A 25,273-nucleotide genomic window follows, 5' to 3' on the forward strand; every position below is an offset into this window, starting at 1 on the left:
CAGGAATTTAATTCTAAGTACATACACACAGTTTTTTAAAAAAAAATTATAAAAGTAGTGCTTTTGAACTTCCTAAAATGACTTTATTCATTATTTTTCATTTGGCTTACATGCATGAAGGAGAAATGATAATTAAATGATGGCCCCAAGGCCAAATATTTACTTGGAAAAGAAAGAACACAAACACATCAATTGATGTCATATGTCAGTCATCCCATGACCAACTAGGAGAGAGAATGGCTTTGGTCTAGACTCTGGCATCCAGTAGAAATCATCTCTAGAAACTGTTTCATCTTTATTCCTGCTGGTAATGTAGCATGGTGTTCTCTAGGCAAGTTACATCTGCACCTGGCAAATCTACAGGACTCTAAAGGGGGTTATTTGAATATTTCTTCGTTTATAGTAAGTGGTTTCAGTAGGACCTGTGAGTTTGCTTAGGTTTTCTGAAGATACCAGAATCGAAGCCTTATACATTCCTTTTGTCCTCAGAACAGATATCACACCCACACTTTCAACATTCCAATAAGTTTTTTTATTTTAATATTTTATTTCTTTTTTTAAAACATCTTTATTGGAGTATAATTGCTTTACAATGGTGTGTTAGTTTCTGCTTTATAACAAGGTGAATCAGTTATACATATATACATGTTCCCATATCTCTTCCCTCTTGCATCTCCCTCTCTCCCACCCTCCATATACCACTCCTCTAGGTGGTCACAAAGCACCAAGCTGATCTCCCTGTGCTATGCGGTTGCTTCCCACTAGCCATTCTGACTGGTGTGAGAGGATATCTCATTGTAGTTTTGATTTGCATTTCTCTAATGATTAATGATGTTGAGCATTCTTTCATGTGTTTGTTGGCCATCTGTATATCTTCTTTAGAGAAATGTCTATTTAGGTCTTCTGCCCATTTTTGGATTGGGTTGTTTGTTTTTTTGTTATTGAGCCACATGAGCTGCTTGTAAATTTTGGAGATTAATCTTTTGTCAGTTTCTTCATTTGCAAATATTTTCTCCCATTCTGAGGGTTGTACTTTGGTCTTATTTATGGTTTCCTTCACTGTGCAAAAGCTTTTACGTTTCATTAGGTCCCATTTGTTTAGTTTTGTTTTTATTTCCATTTCTCTAGGAGGTGAGTCAAAAAGGATCTTGCTGTGATTTATATCATAGAGTGTTCTGCCTATGTTTTCCTCTAATAGTTTATAGTTTTTGGCCTTACATTTAGGTCTTTAATCCATTTTGAGTTTATTTTTGTGTATGGTGTTAGGGAGTGTTCTAATTTCATACTTTTACATGTACCTGTACAGTTTTCCCAGCACCACTTACTGAAGAGGCTGTCTTTTCTCCACTGTATATTCTTGCCTCCTTTATCAAAGATAAGGTTACCATATGTGCGTGGGTTTATCTCTGGGCTTTCTATACTGTTCCATTGATCTATATTTCTGTTTTTGTGCCAGTACCATACTGTCTTGTTTCCTGGAGCTTTGTAGTATAGTCTGAAGTCAGGGAGCCTGATTCTTCTAGCTATATTTTTCGTTCTCAAGATTGCTTTGGCTATTCGGGGTCTTTTTTGTTTCCATACAAATTGTGAAATCTTTTGTTTTAGTTCTGTGAAAAATGCCAGTGGTAGTTTGATAGGGACTGCATTGAACCTGTAGATTGCTTTGGGTAGTAGAGTCATTTTCACAATGTTGATTCTTCCTATCCAAGATCATGGTATATCTCTCCATCTATTTGTATCATCTTTAATTTCTTTCATCAGTGCCTTATAATTTTCTGCATACAGGTCTTTTGTCTCCTTAGGTAGGTTTATTCCTAAATACTCAATAGATTTTTCCTGGGAGATATTCAGAACGTTCTTACATTTCTTTTTTTTTAATTTATTTATTTTATTAATTTATTTTTGTCCACCTTGGGTTTTCATTGCTGCGCGCGGGCTTCCTCTAGTTGCGGAGAGGGGGGCTACTCTTCATTATGGTGCATGGGCTTCTCATTGCTGTGGCTTCTCCCGTTGTGGAGCATGGGCTCTAAGCAAGTGGGCTTCAGTAGCTGTGGCACGTGAGCTCAGTAGTTGTGGCACGTGGGCTGTAGAGTGCAGGTTCAGTAGCTGTGGTGCACGGGCTTAGTTGCTCAGTGGCACGTGGGATCTTCCTGGGCCAGGGCCTGAACCCATGTCCCCTGCATTGGCAGGTAGACTCCCAACCACTGCACCACCAGGGAAGCCCCCATTCTTACATTTCTAATTTTGTTCCAGTTTGATATGTGTTCCCCGAATTGCAATTCTTTGATCCCAAGTAAATGTTTTCTGCTTCATTACTGCCTCCTGGGTTTATGTAGGTTGACAAGGTTTATGGCAAGTAGGAGCAGGGCCAGGTAAAGAGGTAGGAGTTGCCTGAAGTTGAGGTCTCTGAAACATACAATTATCACCCCAAACCTATTTCCCCCAAAGATGGGGTTGAAGCCAGTTTATATTCTCAAAGCACCAACCGTCTGGAGAAAGGGTATTCTGCCCTCTCTGCAGAGCTCTGTGTGCACCCTAATCCATAGCGTCCTCAGTACCTTCATGGTTGCTCATGGCACACTCTGTGGACCAGTCTTGGGAGATCACAGGGGCAACCAGCTCAGCAAACTTTGTCAGAGGGCAGCTGGGGGTGCAGCCAGGCAGCGTGAGGGGATGTGGTTCATGCTGCGTCTCATTCCGATAGTACATCTCTATGAAGTACTCCCTGGTGAAGGAAGGTAGAGGAACAGGAGGAAAGACCTCTGTTAGTTCTGTGTTGTTGAACTTCCATTGAATTTCTTTCTACTTAGCCTGTACCATGTCAGCTGAAGGACTAGTGGAAGAATTTATGGGAAAGAGTAGATATTAGCCAATTTAGCTGTGGGAAGAGGGGGACTGGGGCAGGTGGGCCAGATTGGGAGGGTGGAAATGGGAGGGCTGGTTTGTTAGATGACCAGGGGCATGCGAGGCAGGGACCGGGATGCTTAGTCAGAGAAGGAGCTGAGGGGCAATGGTTGGGGGAGTTGGGGGTGATTTGGTGAACCTTCAAGTAAGAAGTGGGGCGCAGGTGGGTTGTTGGGTTTTCTTTCTCCTATTCTCTCTCTTTCATGCTTCACATTTGCTCTTTCCTTTTCTTTTTCCTCTCTCAATATTTCTTTCAGTCTTCCCCCTGAATGAATGTATCTTCCCTCTCCTTAACCAGGCCAGAAACATGGAACTGAATAATATATAACATATGTGCTTGAATATACAGCAAGACTTATAAAAATGATACCTCAGAAGGAGGGGGTGGGTGTGTATTCAAGTCCTTACATTTGCTCGTGTTGAGGAGGGCTCTCTCACCACTTTATTTAAAAAAAAAATACACTGTTTAGGGAAGGACCACTGGCCCAAACCAACCTTGTAAAGCTAGTACAAGCTGCCTATGGAAGTCATTTGCCAAAGAGACAGGAGAGAAATTCAAGTATAGTAACCTCACAACTGCAACTTTTGGATGTTGTTATAAACAAGCCTTTCAAATAAATCACTTTAAGAAACCATATAAACAGTAGTAACCACAAATATTCATTTATATGTTTCTAAAAACTTCCCTAATATTATATGAATGAGCACTTATATCTTGGAATAACTTTTTCAATGACAGTATCCTTTATATCATGATAATATGTCAAAGATGACTAACAGTCAATCAAAATTCATGATTCTCTTTACATAGAATAAAGTTACAGCTGAGAAGTGAGTACGCTTCCCAGACTCCCTTGCAGTCAGGAGGCACCAAGTGACTAATTTTAGCTAGTATCGTAGAATGTAAGTAGAAGTGACATATGCCCCTTCGGGGCTGAGGTGCTTGCTAAGCAGATTGTCTTCTCCACCCTCTCATTCTTTCCTACAAGCTCTCTGCAGGTGAGCACAGCACTCTTGAAGACTGTAGGTCCAAAAGATGGAATCCTGGGTCCCCAAATCACCATGTGTGAATCACACCATGAATGAGTCACTTCCTATTGGCCAGGAACATCTGCATTGGACTGTTAGATGAATGAGAATGAAATCTCCATTGAGTTAAGCTTCTGAGACTTGAGGTTCATCTGTACAGCAGCCAAAATTACCCTTATTAATTAATATATTTGGAAAACATTTTTAGGGGACTCAAAATTGGCTCCGGTGGTAAAGACACAAGTAAAGGTGCATACAAAGAGTTTGAATAAAAGTGTTTCATAAAATATGAAAGTGAGAAGAAGCACTATTTAACTTAGTGAATTATTTTATATAGTATATGATTTTAAGTTTATGTACGTAACCAAAAATGGAATAGTTTTAGAATATATTTAGCTATCTTTTGTGTGTGTGTGTGTGTGTGTTACGCGGGCCTCTCACTGTTGTGGCCTCTCCCGTTGCGGAGCACAGGCTCTGGACGCGCAGGCTCAGCGGCCACGGCTCACGGGCCCAGCCGCTCCGCGGCATGTGGGATCTTCCCGAACCGGGGCACGAACCCGTGTCCCCTGCATCAGCAGGCGGACTCTCAACCACTGCGCCACCAGGGAAGCCCTATTTAGCTATCTTATCTACAAACTTAAAAGTTTGTATGTTTAAGGTGGATAAAAATCTAAAAATTCTCTTTTTCTCTCTTTATTTTCTCATAGGGATAAAGTGGAATCACCTTACACAGAGGATCCCCTAATTTGCTGGTATATACATATGCCTATATTTGTTAACTTGGGTTCTCCTTGTTCCTAATCTATAAGCAAGCAAGTTTAACTTTTGATACTCCTCTGGAGTGTTAAAAAAAATCTTAATATAACAACAAACTTGACTTCTGCCTGTGAGTGACAGTTGGTTACTTTTTTTTCTGTTGTTCAGTGTCTCTTAGTTGAAAAATACCCCACACTTAATTCATAATATGGATTTATTCAAGGTGGTGAGAGAATGATTCAGTGGGACAAAATGCTTCAGTGACCTAAATAAAAGCAGGCTCAGGACTACCGGGTACAGAAATCAGAGAGGAGGGAGGCTCGAGGAAAGTGGGTAGTTTCTTTTGTCTTATCCCGAAGAGACAGAGCCTACTCCTAGAGCTGATCCTGGAATTTTCACTGGATTTATTAACTCTGTGCCTGAAGCCAGTATTGACAGAGCACTTGTCCACAGTCTTCTCATTCCCATTTTCAGCTCTGTTTGGATTTTCTCCATGTTATGGGATTTGTCTCTCCATGCTGACTCTAGATATTTGAGAGCAAAACTTGCTAAGACCACATTTCAGTTCTATTTCTTTGTGCTTGGCACCCAGTTAGAGGTTCAACAAAGGATGAACTTACCTTACCCTAACTGTGCAGAACTCACTTTCTTTGTAAGCAGTGAAGATCTTGGTAGAGAATAGGTCTCTGTGTTGCTATTTTCCTACTCTACAAATTCAGGTGGCCAGAAACCTATAGCCAGGACTACAATTTGCAAAAAGAAATGCAGGGTGCCTTGTTTAAAAATTATTAAGAATTTCAGAATGGCGACACTGGGTCATTAAACCAAGCACGGGCTCTTCTGAGCACAGGGCCCTGTGTAATTGTAGTCAAGATCGTCCTGACTGCAGCTATGGTGAATGCCGTAAGGGGAGAGCAAAATGCACCTCCCCAGCTAATCCTGAAACAAAAATTTGGGGTCCCTGCCCTAACTTAGCCCCTGCCTTGTTCTTATTCCATCAATAATATTCAAGAGGTCTCTTCCTCCCAACGAGAATGCCGGTGTCACAGCAGGTACAAATTTTTGGTATGACCTTGGCTATAGTGACCAACTCTTCCTGGTTTGCCCAGGGCTTTCCTGGTTTTAACAATGAAACTTACATGTTCTGGGAACCTCTCCAGTTCCGGGTAAACTAGGACACTTGGTCTTTCTAAACTTGGCCTTTCTAGTGGGCTTGAGCCAAGCCTTGGTCAGCTGGGGAGGGCCACACCAGATTGCAAAGTGGTGAACACTGAGCAGAGGTTGTACTTTAAGAATCCTACCTGATGGATATGTATTGCCAGAAGCTGCATGGATATGTTTGACATCTTTAATTGAAAGAACATTATTTATAACCATCAACAAACTTAATTTTTCTCTTGGCATCTTTTACCAGCCTGTGTTTTCCAAGAGAACAGTGTAATGTCCTCATCCTTCTTAGAATACCTTAATCTTTTTTAAAAAATGTAATTTCTGTCACTTAGGGTGGTTCTTTCAAATTTTTCGTCTACTGTGTCTGTACATTATTTCCCAATAAAGGTCGTCATGAAAACAAAGAAAACGGAAGTCATGACTAAGCAAAGATAGTGTTACTCACCACCATTCTTCCCTCTGAATATAAAACCAAACCAACCAGACAGACAGACAAAACAACTCTTAAGTCAGTAACAACAATAATGATAACAAAACCTAGGATCCAGTGATATTAATTTTGAAAAACACCTCTTAGACACTTACCCCTTCTCAAAGTACAATTCCGTCAAGTGGCAGGACGCATGGGGAGGAAGGATTCCGTTGTAAACATCTAGCGCCATCTGTAGGGCACTCACAGTAGTGTCATGCTACAGAGATTTGAAACAAACATTTTTGATCTTTATCTCTGGTTCAAATTTACAGTCAACAGACTTGTATCAAGCATTTGTAGAGCACCATGATGGTTTCTGATTCAATTAAATTGTCCATACCTCCAATGACTTAAGAAGTAGAGAGGTAAAGGACAAATTTTGATTGTGCATCTACTGGGTGCTAGGCAGTGAGATTTACATACATATAATTATTTCCTTTCAAAAGATGAAGAAACTGAAACCCAAAGGAATTAAGTTACTTGGGTGGAATTCCCTGGCTTTCCAGTGGTTAGGACTGTGCACTTTCACTGCTGAGGGCCCGGGTTCAATCCCTGGTAGGGGAACTAAGATCCTACAAACCTCATCGCATGTCCAAAAAAAAAAAAAAAGAAAAGAAAAAAAAAAAAGAAATTTAGTAACTGGCTTTATGTCATATATCTCCAAAGTGAAAGAAAGTAAAATCCGAGCCAAGCCTTCTGATTTTGTCCTATGCCTTCCCCAGTAGAACATCTCTCTCTTTTAGCCTGTTTCATTGATTTTCATTAAATTTTAAAATAATTTGGCATATATTAATGCTAGATTATATATTTTTTTACAGATTAGCATCATCTGTGATTTTAAAGTTGGGGAAGAATATATGAAGTTACAAATGTTTAGACAGAATAAAATGTAAGGAAGTAGAGTGTGTAGCTTAAAAAGAATCGTTAAAGGTTTATCTCAGAATAGCTGGAAGGCAAGAGACTGGTTTTCAGCCCCAGTTTTGCCACCTATTAGTTATCTAATCTTAAGAAATCCTCAATTTTCATATCTACAAAATGGGCATAACATTTGGTTGCCTAAACTCTATGGCAGCATATACATACTCAAAGGGGTTAGAACTGATTTACTAGAGAAAAAGAAAAAAAAAGGAGTGACAGATTTATGACTTGCCAAAAGTCACACAAGTTAGAACTGGAAACCAGATTAGAAACTAGAAACCCTGAAAGAATCAATTAACTTCAGGCCTGCCTTTATCAAAGAAGCACTGCATTCTGTTCCCTCCATGAGCTCGTTCTCTAGTCTATACCATTTAGAACCCCAGATGATAGACTCCCTGTATCTTTAATAATCTCTTCCATCTTCTTGCAGAATGAAACCATGGCTTTCTCCAGCCAGACCACATCTAAGAAATCCTCTGTCCTGCAGAAGTGGATGGGAGACCGACTTATCCCTCCCTGTCCTGTTTCCCTGCTCATCCCAGACTCAAGGGACACCCATTTCAGTGCATAGTACATCTCTAGACTTCTCCCCCAACAATGCCTCTTTCCCTGGCTCCTGCTCCGAGATGGATGCCTTCTCCAAGATCTCTCTCTCTTTCCTTTCTACACCCAACTGTAGCTCTGACTTCAAGTTGTAGATTTCCTTCCCTTTCCTTCTTATATCCCCTTTACTATCTGAAGTTTCCTCTTGGATGCAGCTGGCATTTCAAACCCAACTGCCTAATGGTATATTCATCTGACCCATGACCACCTCTATTAATGGTTCCACCCTCCTTCCAGTCATTGAGACTTGAAACATTTACCTTCATCTGTGGCTTAGCTTCCAGATCATTGCCCTCCGCCCACATTCCAATTCATCACCAAGTCTGTACACTCAGCTTTCCTTGTAATTCTCCTATCACTTTCCCTCTCCTGTTTCTGTTCTGGTTTTGGTTTGGAACAGAAGTGATGTTTCCCTTCTCTGAGGCACCAAAGCACTGGCTTGTATGACACTGCGATTCTGCTTTGCATGGTATTTATGTGCTTACTTTTCTTCTTGTCAGTATTGAACTGTAAATTCCTTGAGAGCCAGAATTATGTATTTAATTTTAAAGAATTTGAACAGGGAAATGATGATGAAGAAGATGAAGGCCCCTCCTGAAAGAACTCACACACTTGAATAAACAGATGCTGAATGGGAACAAAATACTTACTGCAGAATATATAATGAGTTTTCTGTGGTTCAATGGCTGAGTTGCACTCTTCATGTGATAGAGGATTTCTTTGACCAGGACACCTTAAAGAAGATAGATCAACAATTGAGCTGAACCAAATATGGGCTTATATTTTAGTTCATAAGCTTTTTGCTCATTCATACAGAGATTCTCTCTGCCAGGATTCTTAAGACTTAAGAAGAGAGGGCAAGAACTCATTTTGGTGGAGCATCTGCTGTGTGCTAATAGTGTGATTTGTATACATTATTTCACTGAATCCTGACTTCTATCCCCATTTATAAGTGAGGAAGCTGAGGCTCAGAGCCTTTAAGTGACTCACTCAGCTGGGGAAGGAGAGCTGGATTGGCATGTTAAACCAGATTTTGTTAAAACTCAAGTTAGGAGGTTGATGAACTTGGAATTTCAGACAGGTTTTTACAGATAGTTGTTAGCCATTGCTCTTGTCCAGGGCAGGTCTGAAATCACAGGGTGGCATGCACCTCTCTGTCTTCATCCCTCTGGCAGCCACACCTGTGAGAGGCCAGGGGAGAAAGCAGCTCTCTGGATGTCTGCAAGGGTGCAGACTGTCTTCTGTGGACCATTGCTCCAGGTTACTCTGGGTGTCACTATTAGGGGGGCAGCCAGCACTTTTAGTTTTCATCTGAGGGCTCCATCTGTCATCAATAGAGGAAAGCTTTTGCCCTTTGCATTTGTTGCTCCTGAGGTGGTAAAAGGCACACAGACACAGCACAGAGTTTCCATCCCATCAGCAGACACTGGGGCTGAGGATACCTCGTGGTGCAGGTGCTGTCCTGAGGACGTGCTGCCCCAGGGGCTTCCACACCATCCACCGAGGACTCCTTGTGTCTCTGTTGGTCATCTCTCTACAGTGCATGTGGTGTCCTCACTTAAGGATGACCAGTTTTCTTTTGTAATGAGCAGGGCATTGATGTTAACAAAAGATTATGATCCCAGACTCTGTGGCCCACTCAGCAAATCACGCACTGAGCAGCTACGATGGGTGAATCAGACATGGTCCCTGTCCTCAAAAAGCTCATAAAACAGTGAGAAGAGACTGTCTATTGGTCTGTGTACCAATAAGCACAATAAAAGAGGGAGGTGATCTGCTCTTTCCGTGGGTGCTAGGGCTTCCTTGACTAGGAATAGAGGGAACTATAGGCTGCACTTCCCACAGGTCTGCACCTTTCTGCTTCAGGGAAGGTTGCCTTCTGGGAGCCCTTCAGAGCTTAGGCTTGATCTTCGGGCCACGATGGAACTAAACTCTGTGGCCGAGTTTCTGGGAGTCATGACAGCCACCTTCAATCAGCAACTTGTCCCTTGTCAGCAGGTGCCTTTGCAGCAGCTTTCAGTGTTGATGACGGAATAGATCAGCTCTTGGTTCTGGGGTGCTTGTGCAACTTGTCCCAGGAGAAAATAGGGGTAACTATCATAATAATCCACAGGCTCTGGCATGCCAATAGTCATGGTGTTTTCTTGTTTGTTTGTTTGGTTGGTTTTTTTTTTTTGCGGTATGTGGGCCACTGTTGTGGCCTCCCCCATTGCGGAGCACAGGCTCCAGACACGCAGGCTCAGCGGCCATGGCTCACGGGCCCAGCTCCTCCGTGGCATGTGGGATCTTCCTGGACCGGGGCACGAACCCGTGTCCCCTGCATCGGCAGGCGGACTCTCAACCACTGCTTCACCAGGGAAGCCTACTAGTCATGTTTTATAGGAGGGGAAGCTGAGGCTCAGAGAGGTTCAGCAACTTGTCCAAGATCATACAACTTGTAAGTAGAGGGGATGAGTTTCACTGAACTCAGCATGTCCAGCTTCAAAACCTTGGTCTTAATTATTAGGCCTCACTGTAGCTAGCTTCTAAGTTCCCTGGTGCATCATTTATTAAATCTGCATACATTAGACAGAATATTATTGATTTGAAGACATAAACTTCACTTCTGTCACTATTGGGCTATATCAGGAGTTGGCAAACTTGTTCTATAAAGGGCCAGTAGTACATGCTTTAGGCTCCGTGGGCCAGGTGTTCTGTCACAACCATTCATTCTCAAGTGGAAGCACAAAAGCAGCCAAAGATACTACCTAAATGCATGAGTGTGGCTGAGCTTCAACAGCATTTTATTTACAAAAAATAGGCAGCAGCCTGGATTTGGCCTGCAGGCTGTTGCCTGCCGACATCTGATCTATAGCAAGAAGCAATTTGCATTAACACAAACAGGACCAGCCATATATTCCTAAATTAGCCTTAGGAATTAGCCTAGAGATTTTCTTGTGTGTATGGGGGTGTGTTGTGGGGGAAGGCAATGGGAGCAGGATATTACTGAACAGTGTCACCCTTGAAACCAAGTGATGGAACAGAAGTTTTGGCAAAGGTAAGAAGATGCCAGTCAAAGTCCTGATGTTCCCTTGTGACTCTGTCTCCCAGACTGTACGTGCTTTCTCTGCAGGGTTGGGTTCAGGTGCTTCATAACAAGCGTGTAGTTGACAAATCTCTCTTGCCTTGCCAGATCTGAACAATATGCTGAGCTTGTGTCTTGGCAGGAATCACTAAGGAAACAATTTCCTGGCTTATCAATAGCACTGGGCTTCCCCTAGAAAATAGGACAGGTGTATGCATATGAGTGCCAGTCCTTATAGAGTCCAAGACCCAGAGACCACCTTAGGGAAGGACTCTGATAGACAAATCTAGTTTAGTGAACTCATCAGATGGGGAAACTGAGACCCAGAGAGGGGAAGTGACTTCCTCAAAATGCAATCTCTAGTAGCCAAGGGAAAAAAGTAAAGGAAATATGAAGCAAGCTGCTGGGAAAACCCCCATCTTATATTCGGATACAGGCCCCTGCATTTATTAACAGATTCTAGTCAACCCCTACCTGGCTTTCCCTGCCCTTTTCTTCACCATCTCCTACATCTAGAGAAGTGCTTCTGAAACTTTATTGTACATGTGAGGTATCTAGGGATTTCATTAAAATGCAGATTCAGATTCAGCTAGTCTGGGGTGGGGCCTAGGATTCTGCATTTCTTTCTAGGGGCTTGGCGATGCTGACGTTGCTGGCCCATGGACTGCATCTTTAGTAGTGAGGGGATGAATTCCTGAGCCCATCATGACTAGGTTGGGGAAATGAAGAATCTTGTCTCTACCATCTGATGCATTTGGCCACCATACTGCTTGTTCCTGCTGGTTCAGGAATGAGATCTGGTGCTTATGTGGCCAATGAGGCCCAACTTTCACCCTCTGCATCCTTTGTTGTTTGGTACGTAGGATTGAGTTGGGTCTTGGGCTCTGTTCCTACACACAGTCTGTGTCCTGCCTGCTAATTTTTCCTAAGACACCAGATTCCATCTATGACTCATCTCTGGATGCTCTCCCATCCCCAGGGTCTGGGTCTTGTGGTTCATGTCCTCAGCACAGAGTTAGGACTTGTACATTCTCATCAAGTCTCTCTCTGCACTGTGCAACCAGGGCTCTGTAACAGCAGGTCTGCAACACTATTACATCATTCATGACCACTGCCCTAAATTATTTGTCCCAAGGTAATTTGTTCACCTCATATGAAATTACTCCCAACCATACTGACTTCATACCTCATTAGCTGTTCTAGTTACAGCTTACTTCACTCTTTATATAAGCTTTTGTAGCTATAATTGACTCCTCTCCTGGCTGGTGACTTGAATTCTTTCTCTAGCTCTGCAGCCCTGAGTGAACATCCTCCCAGTCTGCTCCAACCCCCAGGATGCTTTGTCTCTGTATTCTCCTGGGGGTCTGCTGAACTTGTCCAACCTCATGGTGAATAGTGTCTGGCAATTGTTGGAGTCCTGATGTGATTGTACTGTTTTCTTCAAAGTCTCTAGAGTATATGACTCAGAACATCTCCTGTGACTTAAATTTTCTTCATTGTTATGACAGCCTGGTATAATAGACGTCTTTCTCTCCATCTTTAGTTTTAATGTCTACATTAACAACACAGGTTCAGACCTGTCATATCCTCAGGGGTCTTGGCCTGCCACTCAGCTGCCCTCAGAGCCTCAGCATTTATCCCCATCCTGCCTGATCTTGGCTTCTTTCTTCGACCCATCTATCCTGATTACAAGGGCTGGGCTCCTTCATTATGATTAGATGTCCTGTTCTACAGAGGGCCAAATCCAGCTGAGAAGAGGCATCACTGAGAAGCAAACATCTTTCAACACCAATGGAAAAATTTAAGCTGTGTCATAAGCTTGTCATTTGCAATAGGTATTAATCTACAGGGCATAATTAGCCTGCAAAGTAAACTGTATTGACTTTAACAGTGGCTACCGCCAAGGGTTTTAGGAAAACAGGCCACTTTTGCTACACCTCCCACTTGAAAAATTCACCCTATAGGCCACCAGACACAATTGATTTTTATGTGTCTCAGATATAAAATCCATGATTCTTTGATCTGGAAAGGATGAAAAGTATCATTTAGCTTTAGCCCAAAGCTTCTGTTTTCCAGACGGGAAAACTAAGGCTCAGAGTGGGTAATATTAATGATCATAAAAACACATAATGTTTGATAGTGTATTATGTATCAGGTGCTATTTGTGGTAAGCCTTTGGAATACATACATTCATTTTAATCCTTACTACTAAAGAAGTGGGTATTATTATTATCCCCAATTTGCAGAATGGAAACTGGTACAGGGGTGATTACGTGTCTAATTCAAGGTCACATAACTTGGTGGGACCAAGACTCAGACCCAGATCACTTAACCACAATGCTTCTCTCATTTTTAAAATACTTACCCCCCCTGCAGTCTAGATTTCTCTTTCTGCCTGTGAATTCCATAGAGGGACAGGAGGGACAATTCTGATATTTCTTTCAACTTAGTCATGGTGTCCTCTGTGGCCCAGGAGGGTAAAGTGAAATTGTGAACGCCCTGTAGCAAAGACAAAGGAAGAAAATGTATATTTTTATTTCTGACTGTCCTCTGTATTGACTTTTTAATCCCCCTTCCCCCACAAAAAGTACTGAGTCCAGCCTTTCTTGGGAGAGAGGGAGACTTCATGAAAGAGGAGACCAAAGTGAAGTAGCCTACAGAAGAATTAAGTGAGAGAGAAGTAAAAAAAAAAAAAAAAAAAGTAATGTGGCCACAACTTGGAATAGCTCAGATCAAACTGTAGTAAGGGAAAAAAAAACCCAAGACTTGAACCAGAAAGTGGGTTATTGTTTTTATTGAAGACTCTTTTATAAGACTAACAAATCTTCCTTGAAACAGATGCTGATGATAAAGTGAAAATATTGGGAATGTCGCGTGTGCTTGGGTCAATGAACTCTAACATAGAGGGGTGCAAACTGTGTCATTTGCTATCAAGATGGAACTATGAAAGTAATTCTCGTCCCCAGACACTCACAATGACCTCAAAATCAGAGGTGTATAGGAGTCTTGTGGCTGGTCAGAATTTTGCCCCAAGATTCAGTGAACTGGCTGGGAAAACAGGATTATAGAGTTTTCCTTTTGGCCAGCAGGTGGAGAATGGTGATTGAGAAAAACATCATGAAGCCCTGAAAAAATAGTAATTTATCTAACTAAAAAGCTTATTTCACATGCATTGTATAGCAAAAGAGAAATTCTTTCCTGATAAAGCAATTTTAATAGCCTGGCTTAAAGTTAGCTTGCTTATTTCTACATACAGAAATCAGGTAATTTTTTTTCTTCTTCTTTTTGTACAACACTATTGCTATTTTCATTAAAGTCTATTTAATGAAGTGGAGCCCAGCGTTCCTGAGTGACTGAAAAATAAGTTAAGTGGTAAGGCACAGAAAAAGCAATTTTGCCTAAATTTTCTTTTTTTTTTTAAGATTTTTTTTTGATGTGAACCAGTTTTAAAGTCTTTATTGAATTTCTTACAATATTACTTCTGTTTTATGTTTTGGTTTTTTGGCCATGAGTCATGTGGGATCTTACTTCTCCAACCAGGGATAAAACCCACACTTCCTGCATTGGAAGGCAAAGTCTTAACCACTGGACCACCAGGGAAGTCACTGCTTATAATTTTCTAAAGGGTGTATACATAAATAAGAGAGAGAAGAAGTCAGAATTTTCAAGTTAATATAAAGAAGTCTTGACTTATGTTTCAATGTCAAAGGAAGTCTAAATAATACATCTGTATAAAAGCAAAAGAAAATGTATTCATCTGTTTCAAAATAGGCATAAATCATAAAATCAGATGGTAAGTTAATCTTTGATATTTTTTCTTTTACCTCACAAAATAAAGGGTCGTAGACTTTACTCCAAATTCCAAAAAGGTCCTGGTCATGGTATCCTGTAAATTTTGGCAAGATTTCTATAAAATCCTGAAACACACACAGAGGGAAAAAATTTTTACACCAGGGTTTCTCGACTTGGGCATTATTGATATTTGGGCTGGATAATTCTTTGCTGTGGGGCTGCCCTGTGCACTGTAGGATGCTCAGCAGCATCCCTGGCCTCTACCCACTAGATGCCACATCATCCCTAGTCCCTCAGTTGCAACAACCCAAAATGTCTCCAGACATTGACAAAGGGTCCCTGTGAGGCAAACTTGCCCCCATTGAGAACTGCTGTTCTTCACATGAAAGTGCACCAGTAATACTGGCTAAGTGCACCAAAGATTTTTACAAATGCTAATTGATCATTTCTTATTATTACATTAAAAATGTGGGCACCTGCTGGCTTACTGCCACATGTTCCTGGTTTGTCCTGGAATCAGACTGAAGTGCACTGCATCAAATTCATCTTGGAAGTAGGTGAAGTATAACTCACATGTAAATGAGTGGAAGGTGAGAAGGGAAAGCATGTCTCAGACCAAAGCACCCCAGGAAGACACAACAGAAACTGGGTCTGGTATCTGGCTATAAATGTGGGATTTGGATGGGATGCAAACATTTCTCTAGGTTCTGTATTATTTTTGGATTGTCATGGTAATGAGACCCATTGGTCAGCTGTCTGCATGATGAATTGGTAGCAATTTCTGGGAAGCCTTTGGAAGATACTGTTTGTCTGATGAATAAATTTTCTAGGAAAATATAATTTGCTAATATTAACCCAAATAGATTTCCATAAAATAAACAGAAATAATTATTAAAGAGCCCACAACCTCCCCCAACAAAACAGAACAAAACAAAACAAAAGCTCCATGGCCAGGTAATTTTATTGGGAAATTCTACCAAGCTTTGTGCTATTTTAACTGACCTGGAGCATAATAAAAGAAAGAAAACTTCCAAAAAATTTGTATAAGCATTGATACTGACAAAGACTGACCAGAAAAGAAAACTATTGTCCAAAGTTACTTTGAATATCAGTGTAAAAAGTCTAGGTAAAATATTAACAGATAATTCAATATCATACTAAAACAAGGGGGGCTTGAATCTAGACATGTAAAGATAGTTCAATAATAGTAAATCTATAAATATAATTAATCTTATTAATTGATCCAAGAGAAAAATAACTTGATTTTACTAAAAATGTTGAAAAGACCTTTAAAAAAATTAAACACCAATAATGACAAAAACACTCAAGAAAATAGGAAAGATAGCTAATTCCTTAACTTGATAAAAGTATGTCTATTTGGTCCAAAAGCCAGAATGCTTAATAGGGAAATACTTCTAAAATCAGGAGTAAGACAAGGATACTCACTACCAATACTATTATGTAATAATGGACTGTAAGTACTGGCCAGTACAAATAGGCAAAATAAATCAGAGGTATAAATATTGGAAAAGTAGATGTAAGCCATGATTTTTTTGCAGATCTTATAAGCCTGGAACAAACTTAACAAAAAATATAAAGACCTATATGAAGAAAACCTTAAAACAATCTTGACGATAAGAACAAATAGGAAAATGTATAATGTTCTTGGAAAGGAAGACTCAACAAATTTGCAACAAAGTTGCAAATTCTCCCTAAGTTAATTTATATATTTAATATAACCCCAACAGAAACACTGAAAAGTTAAATGAAAACATACCCATGAAAACTCAGAAAAAGTAGAGAATGAGGGAGAGAATATGTAATATGCTTTAAATATTAAAGCATATAAAATTTGTAATAATTATAACTGTGGTTTTGGCTAATAAAATGAAAGAATAATTAAAAAGAAAAAAATTCTAGAAATAGACCTTATACATATGGGAATTTTAATATGTAACAGCTCAAATTAGTGGGGAAAAGATGAACTACTCAATAAACAGTGATAGAGCAATTAGGTAATATTCTGGAAAAAACTTCAGCAGGATACATACCTCACATGTAACACCAGTATAAACTGTAAATGGGTCCAATATGTAAATGTAAAAATGAAGCTATAGTAGAATTATAAGAAAGCATTGCAGACTTCCTTTATAACCAAGGAGTGGCTAAGGCTTTTCTAAATATGACTACAAATATACAAACCATAGATGGCTATATCAGCACACTTACAACCATGTGGCAAAAACGCTGTAAACAAATCAATAGGCAAACAATAAAAAGAGGGCCATTTGTATCCCAGGAAAAAAAAAAGTTAAGAGAGAAAAAGCTCCTAAAACTTTATAAAAAGAAGAAAACCAATAACCCAAAAGAAAAATGGTGAAGGGATATGAACAGAATAGGAAATACAAATGGCTTTTAACTAGACGAAGATACCCAAAGCTCACTCATCGTAAGAGAAAAGTACTACAGCACAGTGTTCTATAATAGTAATGATACTGATCTTTCTTGTCTCATTCCTGATTTTGGAGGGAATGCTTCTAGTGATACCATCTTTCACTTACAGATTGGCAAATATCCTCATAGTTGTCTACACACTGTTCGGAAGGCTGTGGAGAAACAGGCACTCTTATGTATTTCTGATGGCAGTAGAAATTGGTATAACCTGATTGAAGGGTAATTTGATAATATTCAAATTGTCCCAGAATTTCCACTATTTCTGCATACCACTAAATAACACATTTTTTAACCTTATAAGGATGCAGCCTCTTTTGGAATTCCTCTGATTTCAAAGTCTTCCTCTCAAGTTCTTGAAAACGAGAGCAGTTCCTGAAAGGCAGGTATAGCAACTGAGGAAAAAGAGAAATCGTAAATTTTGTATTAGTCAAAAGAACTAAAGAAGCTGCAGCCATTAGGTATAAAGTGACCTGAGTAAAAGATTCAAATGTGTTTTGAGCTGAATGGAATTCTAAAATTGAGCAAAAAGAGATCAATGATCGTCTGGTCTTAAATAGTAGGATATATACCCAGAACTCAAAATCTATCTTTTTCATTTCATGAACTTGCCTAAATAGAACTGTGCTATTGGTAAATATTCACACTTCCCGGTTTTTCCTGTGAAATGATAACAATTATCTTGCTTCCTTCCAGAACTCTTTCATTTCTAGCACTAGATGTACATCTATGTGCATGCGTGCACACACATACACACACACAAACACAAACACAAGTACAGAGAAGTGAATTAGAGGTTCCAGAAAGAATCTTAAGAGATCGATTCACTGAAATACGTTTTTGCAAAGTTGCAGACTGTTAAAATAAGGGAACATGATAAACACATAGAAAAATATACTTGAAAACCTATTATGAGGACAAAATAATCATCCAAAAATGAGTTTAAATTTGACAATCTTTTGTAGTTTTAATTATAATCTATAGGCTGGTGACTCCCAAGTTCATTTTGTTGCTCTTACTTTCCATCTGAGCTAGTCTTGTATTTTCAGCCTTTGGTGGATATCACCAGTTGGATGTTCTCTTCATCCTCAAATTTGACATGTACAAACCTGAACTCCACTTCTTCATTTTTAACAATTTCCTTTTTGTAATCTCTCTACTTTTGCCAATGACGAAATTTATCATCCTGCTTCATAGACTAATCACTTTTGCCTGTCTACTTTCAAAACACAGTTGACCTTGAACAATGCAGAGGTTATGGCGGTTAACCCACACACAGTTGAAAATCTGAGTGTAGCTTCACAGTCTGCATCCACTGTTCTGCATCTGGAGGAGTCGACCAACTGGGGATCATGTAGTACTGTAGTACGAATTTATTGAAAAAATTCACATATAAGTGGACCCGTGTAGTTGAAACCCTCGTTGATCAAGAGACAACTGTATATCCAAAATAGACCCCTTTTCTTTACTTTCATTGTCCCCTCCCAGTCCAGACCACCATAATCTGTGTTTCAACTACTGTAAGAGCTTCCTATGTGATCAATTTGCATCACAATTCATCCTCCACACAGCAACTACACTAATCCTTTGTATTTTATTTTTGTAAATGCTAGTATCAGTATTTTAAAACCATCAATCAGATCATGCCATTCTGTAGTTTATAACTTTCACTGGCTTTCCATTTTACTAGGAATAAAATCCAAACTCATGCCCTAGTGACCTTTTTGTCCTGCCTTCCTACTGCTGCCCCCTCACTCACTCCTCTCCAGCAACACTGGGGGCCTTCTTGCTGTCCCCTGAACACACAGGCTGGGGGTCTCTGTGTCCCCTGCCTGAGACACTCCCCCCACTCCAGCTCTTCTAGACATCCTGCCCAGCCACTATCACATTACCTTGTTTTATTGCCTTCAAGGAACTCACTGCCATTTGAAATTATTGTATTTATTTTCTTCTTTATCATCCTATCATTCCTATAAAATATAAACTCGAGGATATCCAGAGTCTTGTCTATCTTGTTCACTGCTGAGCTGTCAAAGCCTAGAACAGGGTCTGGCATATTAGTACCTACTCAAAAACCATTTTATTTTTGTAGGTTGCTTCCTTGTCACCTTCTTCTGTGTCGCCTTGTCTTACCTCGCCTTCCTTCCCCTGATGTCTTTACCATCTAATTTCAGGCCTTCACGTCCTCACTCCTGCATGACTTCAACAGTTGTTTTCAGAGAGCTCAGTATTTTCCCTCCAAGCCACTGTCAGACAAATGCCCCAAAGCACTGCTCATTGTGTGCGTGCACAGTACTGAGGGAGGTACACAGTTTTTCTATGTCCCCTGCTTTACATCTAAATTTCCCACCCTGGCTTTCACAATTTTCCACAGGAGAAATGACACTGTTGAGGGCAAAAGCACAGAACTATTAATTTAAAGGTCTAGGTTTTAATGAATTACTTAACCTTTCTAGACTTTCGTTTTCTCATCTCACATATTGAAAGAATCAGGCTGAAAATGGAATAATCACCTAACCGTCTGTCCAGAATTTTGCAGGTTACAAAGTCATTTCCTTTTCTTAACTGAGGTGGTTTTCACAAATCCCTGTGAAGAATTTAGGTGGGTACTGTTGTTCCCATTTTACAGAAAAGGAAACTGAGGTGCAGGGAAGTTACTCAAGGTCAAGTATCTGAAGTGGTAGGTGGCTCTCAGACTCAGGTTTTCCCAGCTCTAAATTCAGCCCTCCCTCTACATCACGCTGCCTTTGTCTCAAGATTCCTTCTGGCTATTAAATTTGGATTCTCTAACCTGTGCCCGACACACTTATTCAGTGTTATTTTCATTCTTTCTAAATATGAACTCTGAACATAGACGGACAAGCACTCTACCTTGACTCAAAGCTAAGGTTTTGGGCTGCGCTGCTCTCCTTTCCTACCCTCCTCCAAGATCTGGTTCAAGTTCTCACTCTGTCCATGAAGGCTTGAATGACTGCCCTTTGGTAGCTCCGAGTATGTCTTATTCTCTGAATTCCTCCAGCATGTGCAGCTTGTTCTTGAAATCATTGCCCTCCACTTGCATTGTATTCTACACACTTCACAAGTGTGAATATTTTTTCATCAAATGGATTATAAATTAAGGAAGAAAACTGGCCTCATATTTCTCTTCTATTTCTGTATAGCAGTTAGCAAAATTCTAGGAATAACTTTGGTTGATTGATTGATTTTGTTAAATTTTCTAGTTGATGTTAGAGAGAATTGTTTTCATCTTAGTAGGTAGCAGGAAGCCACAGGTAGACAATCTTACTTGTTTCTTTCTCCCTCTTCCTCACTCTCCCTGTTTTTCTTCCTCTTCTAATAGCACCTGCATTCTCTTTACTATGTAATTTAATCATTATCTTTCAAGATTAAAGGTTAAACAGCTACCCTGGTCTATATTGGCTAAATTTGGTGCTTCCTTCCAGTCTTTGTAGAAAAGGCTGTGGTGAAAGTGAAATTTTTTCTTTTTGGAAGAAAATATTCACAAGCTCCTAAGAACACTGATAATCATAATGATTCCTTCTGATTCTTTGATGGAAAGAGGCATAAATAAATCATCCTATCTTTTCAGGAAACAGCAGAAAATTTGACTGGAGTAGATTTACCTAGAGTGAGGTTGACCGGGTTAAGCTCTTTCTACAAAGCAAGTGGGAAAAATTCTTAAGTCACCAGTTTTGGCAATTAAGTCAAATTTCTTGGTAACCCACCCCAGAGCTCTCTGAGCAACATTCAAGTCTGGTAGTCATGCTAAGCCTCAGTCATAAAGAGAGGAGATGGTCATGTTATAATGTGACTGCAGGGGAATTAGGAAGGGTTCCTTGTCCCAAACTATTTCCTTCACACAGTCCTAAATTCCACATCTGGAAGATTAGTTAGACTTATTTATTACTATTTTAAAAAATAACAGTACCTCTGAAAAGATAAAAGAGTTCTTGGTCAGTCCCACCTAGTGTAAATAAATTTGAGAGTTTCTCTCAAACAACCTCATTTAGGCAACTTGGTTTATGGTACTTGTTCTCAGACTTGGCTGTCCACTAGAATCATCTAGGGAGATTTTTTAAAAATATTGATGCCTGGGTCCCACCTTCAGAGATTCTGATTTATTATGGCATGTGCCCGGGGCATCAGGATTTTAAAAAATTTCCAGGTGATTCTAACAGGCAGCTAACTTTGAGAACCACTAGTTTACACTAAAGGAAACTGCTCTGGAATGAGATCAGCCTGGTTCTAGTCTCAGTAGTGATGTTTATCAGCTGTGTGACTTTGGATCTATTTTGTTTGACTTCTCGAGCACTTTTTTCCCTGGCTGGAAAAGAAGGACAATAATATTGTCCATTCAAGATTGTTATGAAAGGTAAATATGATGACACATATAGCGTGTTGGGCACTAATTACATAATCAGATCTTTCTTTTTTACCCTGCCTAGGAATGGGGATTGCCAAAAGTTGAAAGACTAGCAAAACAAAGTGGATAATAAAGCTCTAAAGAGAAATTCTGTTCCTACTCCCTTCTGTTAGGACTTTCTATGTCCTTTGCACCTTTATTTAGGAAAGAATTAAGACTGCACAGCCCATGAAGTGTCCAGACTCCCAACTCCACAAGTCCTGAGCAGCCTGCCTTCCTTCTTCCAGAACCAATGAAATCCCCGTTTTCCATAATACTGACCCGATCTTCAGAAACCGGGACTGTGTGCACTGGGATGGGCTGCCAGGGTAGGCTGGGATTCCAGACGCTGATACCTTCTGGGGGAAATAGGGCTGCAAGGTTTGTCATAGCACTCATCAAAGCCCGGTCAATATCCGTGCTTCGAACAAACACCTAGAGTGGGAAAATCAAAGGAGAATCCAATAGAGAGGAACTGCGGGTTTTTTTTTTTTCCTGTGGAGCTAATAGTGTATTTCAGAAAGGGCAGAACACCTACACCAAAATATTAGCAGACACTGTGGTAGCATCATGATCATAATACCTATTATGGAAGAGATAATATTATGAGCATGCCATGGCATAAAGCAACCTGGTATGCCAACAGCTGAATTGACAAAAGAGACCAATCAAGTGGTGGCTACTTGCCAAGCCTAAGTATTTACTGTAGGTGTCCATGTTGAACTTACTTATATTCATACATTTTTTTTAAGGAGTACATTTGTAAACAAGACATCTGACTTTTATAAGTTCCTTGAGAAACAGGGAATTTTTACAAATACATTATGCTAAACTATTTCAAGGGGCAAGGTTCCCACTATTAGCTTCCCAACTTACCTGTTCATGTTTATAGGACTTGTTCAAGAATTTTTCATATCGTTTCCTTATATATTGTCCAAGTTCATAATGCTGCTCCATGCCCAGCTATGGGAACAAATAAAAGCAAAAATTAGTGAAAGTAAGTTCTGTGAAGCTATGTGTCGATCAAAACAGGCAATTCTATACAATTTTCCTACAGTTACTAGTCACTAGGGGTGACTTGATCATGATCAGAAATTGTTGAGGCTAAGCATTAGTGCTTCTCTTTCCACAATCAAAACACATTTTACACTTTTTAGATCCCAGGTAACTGTGCAAAACTCTTTCCCAGATATGAGTAAAGTAGTTATATGGTTTCAATAATGTAACAATCCCACAGAGTTTCCCATGAGACTCATCAGTAACTTGGTGAAATCCAACCAACCTGAGTGAGTTGGCCAAATCCTTGTGGCCATGAGGATTCCTTAATGGGGTCATTAGGAAAGGTTTCGATGGGACTTCGGTCTCCATGCCTAAAAACCTGAAAATAGATTTGAGGTAGTAATGTTACAAACTTAACTTAGGTGTTTTGCCTCTGCTCATAATGATAGATTTTTCTTCTAAACCTCTGGTTCTCCACCTTGGCTATTCATTGGAATCACCTGGAGAGTTTAAAAAAAATTCTGAGGACTGGATCCCACCCCTTGTGATTCTAGTTTAATTAGTTTGGGATGCATCAGGGCATTAGGATTTTAAAGACCTCCCCAAGTAAATCTCAGGTTAAGAACTGCTGTTCTAAGTTCAGTAACACGTTCTAAAGGCTCATCATCTTGTTATTCACATTACATGAAACACAGGAAAACTGTTAGTGAACTGTTATTGTTTCAGGTAATGTGAATAACAAGATGATGAGCCATTAGGAGTCAGGCGACCCACACATGGAGACCGGTTTACACATCAGACAGGACAAGAAGGAACACAAAGCTTAGCAAAACTCTGATGAGAAGTATTCCTTCCTGAATTATGATTACAGTAATAATAGTGTTAACATTTTGACATATCATAATAGTGGCTTTAAAATGCTACATACAATTTGTGACCATCTTGAGCCAATGATTTATTAGTTTTTAGGAGGTTAGAGATAAAGGACTTGCCAGTGGAAGATTAAAAAATCTAATTTTCAACAATTTAAGATCCTACTGAATTTGTATGCATGTCATCATGCTTTTTTTTTAACACCTTTATTAGAGTATAATTGTTTTACAATGCTGTGTTAGTTTCTGCTTTATAACAAAGTGATTCAGCTATACATATACATATATCCCCATATCTCCTCACTCTTACATTTCCCTCCCACCCTCCCTATCCCACCCCTCTCGGTGGTCACAAAGAACCTAGCTGATCTCCCTGTGCTATGCGGCTGCTTCCCACTAGCTTTCGGTTTTACATTTGGTAGTGTATATATGTCCATGCCACTCTCGCACTTGGTCCCAGCTTACCCTTCCCCCTCCCCATGTCCTCAAGTCCATTCTCTACATCTGCATCTTTATTCCTGTCCTGCCCATAGGTTCTTCAGAACCTTTTTTTCTTTAGATTCTATATATATATGTGTTAGCATACGGTATTTGTTTTTCTCTTTCTGACTTACTTCACTCTGTATGACACCTCACTCAGTTTCGTTTCTTTTTATGGCTGAGTAATATTCCATTGTATATATGTGCCACATCTTCTTTATCCATTCATCTGTCGATGCATACTTAGGTAGCTTCCATGTCCTGGCTATTGTAAATAGAGCTGCAATGAACATTGTGGTACAAGACTCTTTTTGAATTATGGTTTTCTCAGGGTATATGCCCAGTAGTAGGATTGCCAGGTCACATGGTAGTTCTATTTGTAGTTTTTTAAGGAGCCTCCATACTGTTCTCCACAGTAGCTGTATCAATTTACATTCCTACCAACAGTGAAAGAGGGTTCCCTTTTCTCCACACCCTCTCCAGCATTTATTGTTGGTAGTTTTTTTTTTTTTTTTTGCGCGGTATGCGGGCCTGTCACTGTTGTGGCCTCTCCCGTTGCAGAGCACAGGCTCTGGACGCTCAGGCTCAGCGGCCATGGCTCACGGGTCCAACCACTCCACGGCATGTAGGATCTTCCCGGACCAGGGCACAAACTCGTGTCCCCTGCATCGGCAGGCGGACTCTCAACCACTGCGCCACCAGGGAAGACCTATTGGTAGATTTTTTGATGATGGCCATTTCAGACTGGTGTGAGGTGATACCTCATTGTAGTTTTGATTTGCATTGCTCTAATGACTAGTGATGTTGAGCATCCTTTCATGATTTTTTGGCAATTTGTGTATCTTCCTTGGAGGAGTATCTGTTTAGGTCTTCTGCCCATTTTTGGATTGGGTTGTTTGTTCTTTTCATATTGAGCTGCATGAGCTGCTTGTAAATTTTGGAAATTAATCCTTTGTAAGTTGTTTCATTTGCAAATATTTTCTCCCATTCTGAGGCTTGTCTTTTCATCTTGTTTATGGTTTCCTTTGTTGTGCAAAAGCTTTTAAGTTTCATTAGGTCCCATATGTTTATTTTTGTTTTTCTTTCCATTTCTCTAGGAGGTGGGTCAAAAAGGATCTTGCTGTGATTTATGTCATAGGGTGTTCTGCCTATGTTTTCCTCTTAAGAGTTTTAGCATGTCTGGCCTTACATTTAGGTCTTTAATCAATTTGAGTTTACCCCAGGAATGCAAGGATTCTTCAATATATGCAAATCAATCAACATGATAGACCATATTGACAAACTGAAGGAGAAAAACCATATGATCATCTCAATAGATGCAGAGAAAGCTTTTGGCTTGTCCTCACGGTGAGCCTCAGCCG

The 25,273-nt window shown here is 40.0% G+C and overlaps 1 protein-coding gene across 7 annotated transcripts in view; it reads right to left on the minus strand.

Annotated features, from left to right (window-relative positions):
* Nucleotides 1-25,273, minus strand: part of ACP3 (acid phosphatase 3) — a 54,061-nt gene that overhangs the window by 9,161 nt on the left and 19,627 nt on the right. For 3 of the 7 annotated variants that reach the window (XM_060149844.1, XM_060149850.1, XM_060149849.1), the window contains 9 exons: nt 22,844-22,939; nt 22,438-22,524; nt 21,844-21,996; nt 17,456-17,554; nt 14,741-14,833; nt 13,282-13,415; nt 8,503-8,584; nt 6,445-6,548; nt 2,559-2,725 (listed from right to left, as the gene is read on the minus strand). In XM_060149844.1, coding sequence (XP_060005827.1) covers nt 2,559-2,725; nt 6,445-6,548; nt 8,503-8,584; nt 13,282-13,415; nt 14,741-14,833; nt 17,456-17,554; nt 21,844-21,996; nt 22,438-22,524; nt 22,844-22,939 — 1,015 coding nt within the window. Of the gene's footprint in view, nt 1-509; nt 2,726-6,444; nt 6,549-8,502; nt 8,585-13,281; nt 13,416-14,740; nt 14,834-17,455; nt 17,555-21,843; nt 21,997-22,437; nt 22,525-22,843; nt 22,940-25,273 lie in introns of those variants that run through there. The other 4 variants (XM_060149847.1, XM_060149845.1, XM_060149851.1 and 1 more) reach the window with 4 other exon arrangements.

The sequence above is a fragment of the Lagenorhynchus albirostris genome, chromosome 5, assembly GCF_949774975.1.
Source record: "Lagenorhynchus albirostris chromosome 5, mLagAlb1.1, whole genome shotgun sequence".
In the NCBI taxonomy this organism is placed as follows: Eukaryota; Metazoa; Chordata; class Mammalia; order Artiodactyla; family Delphinidae; genus Lagenorhynchus; species Lagenorhynchus albirostris.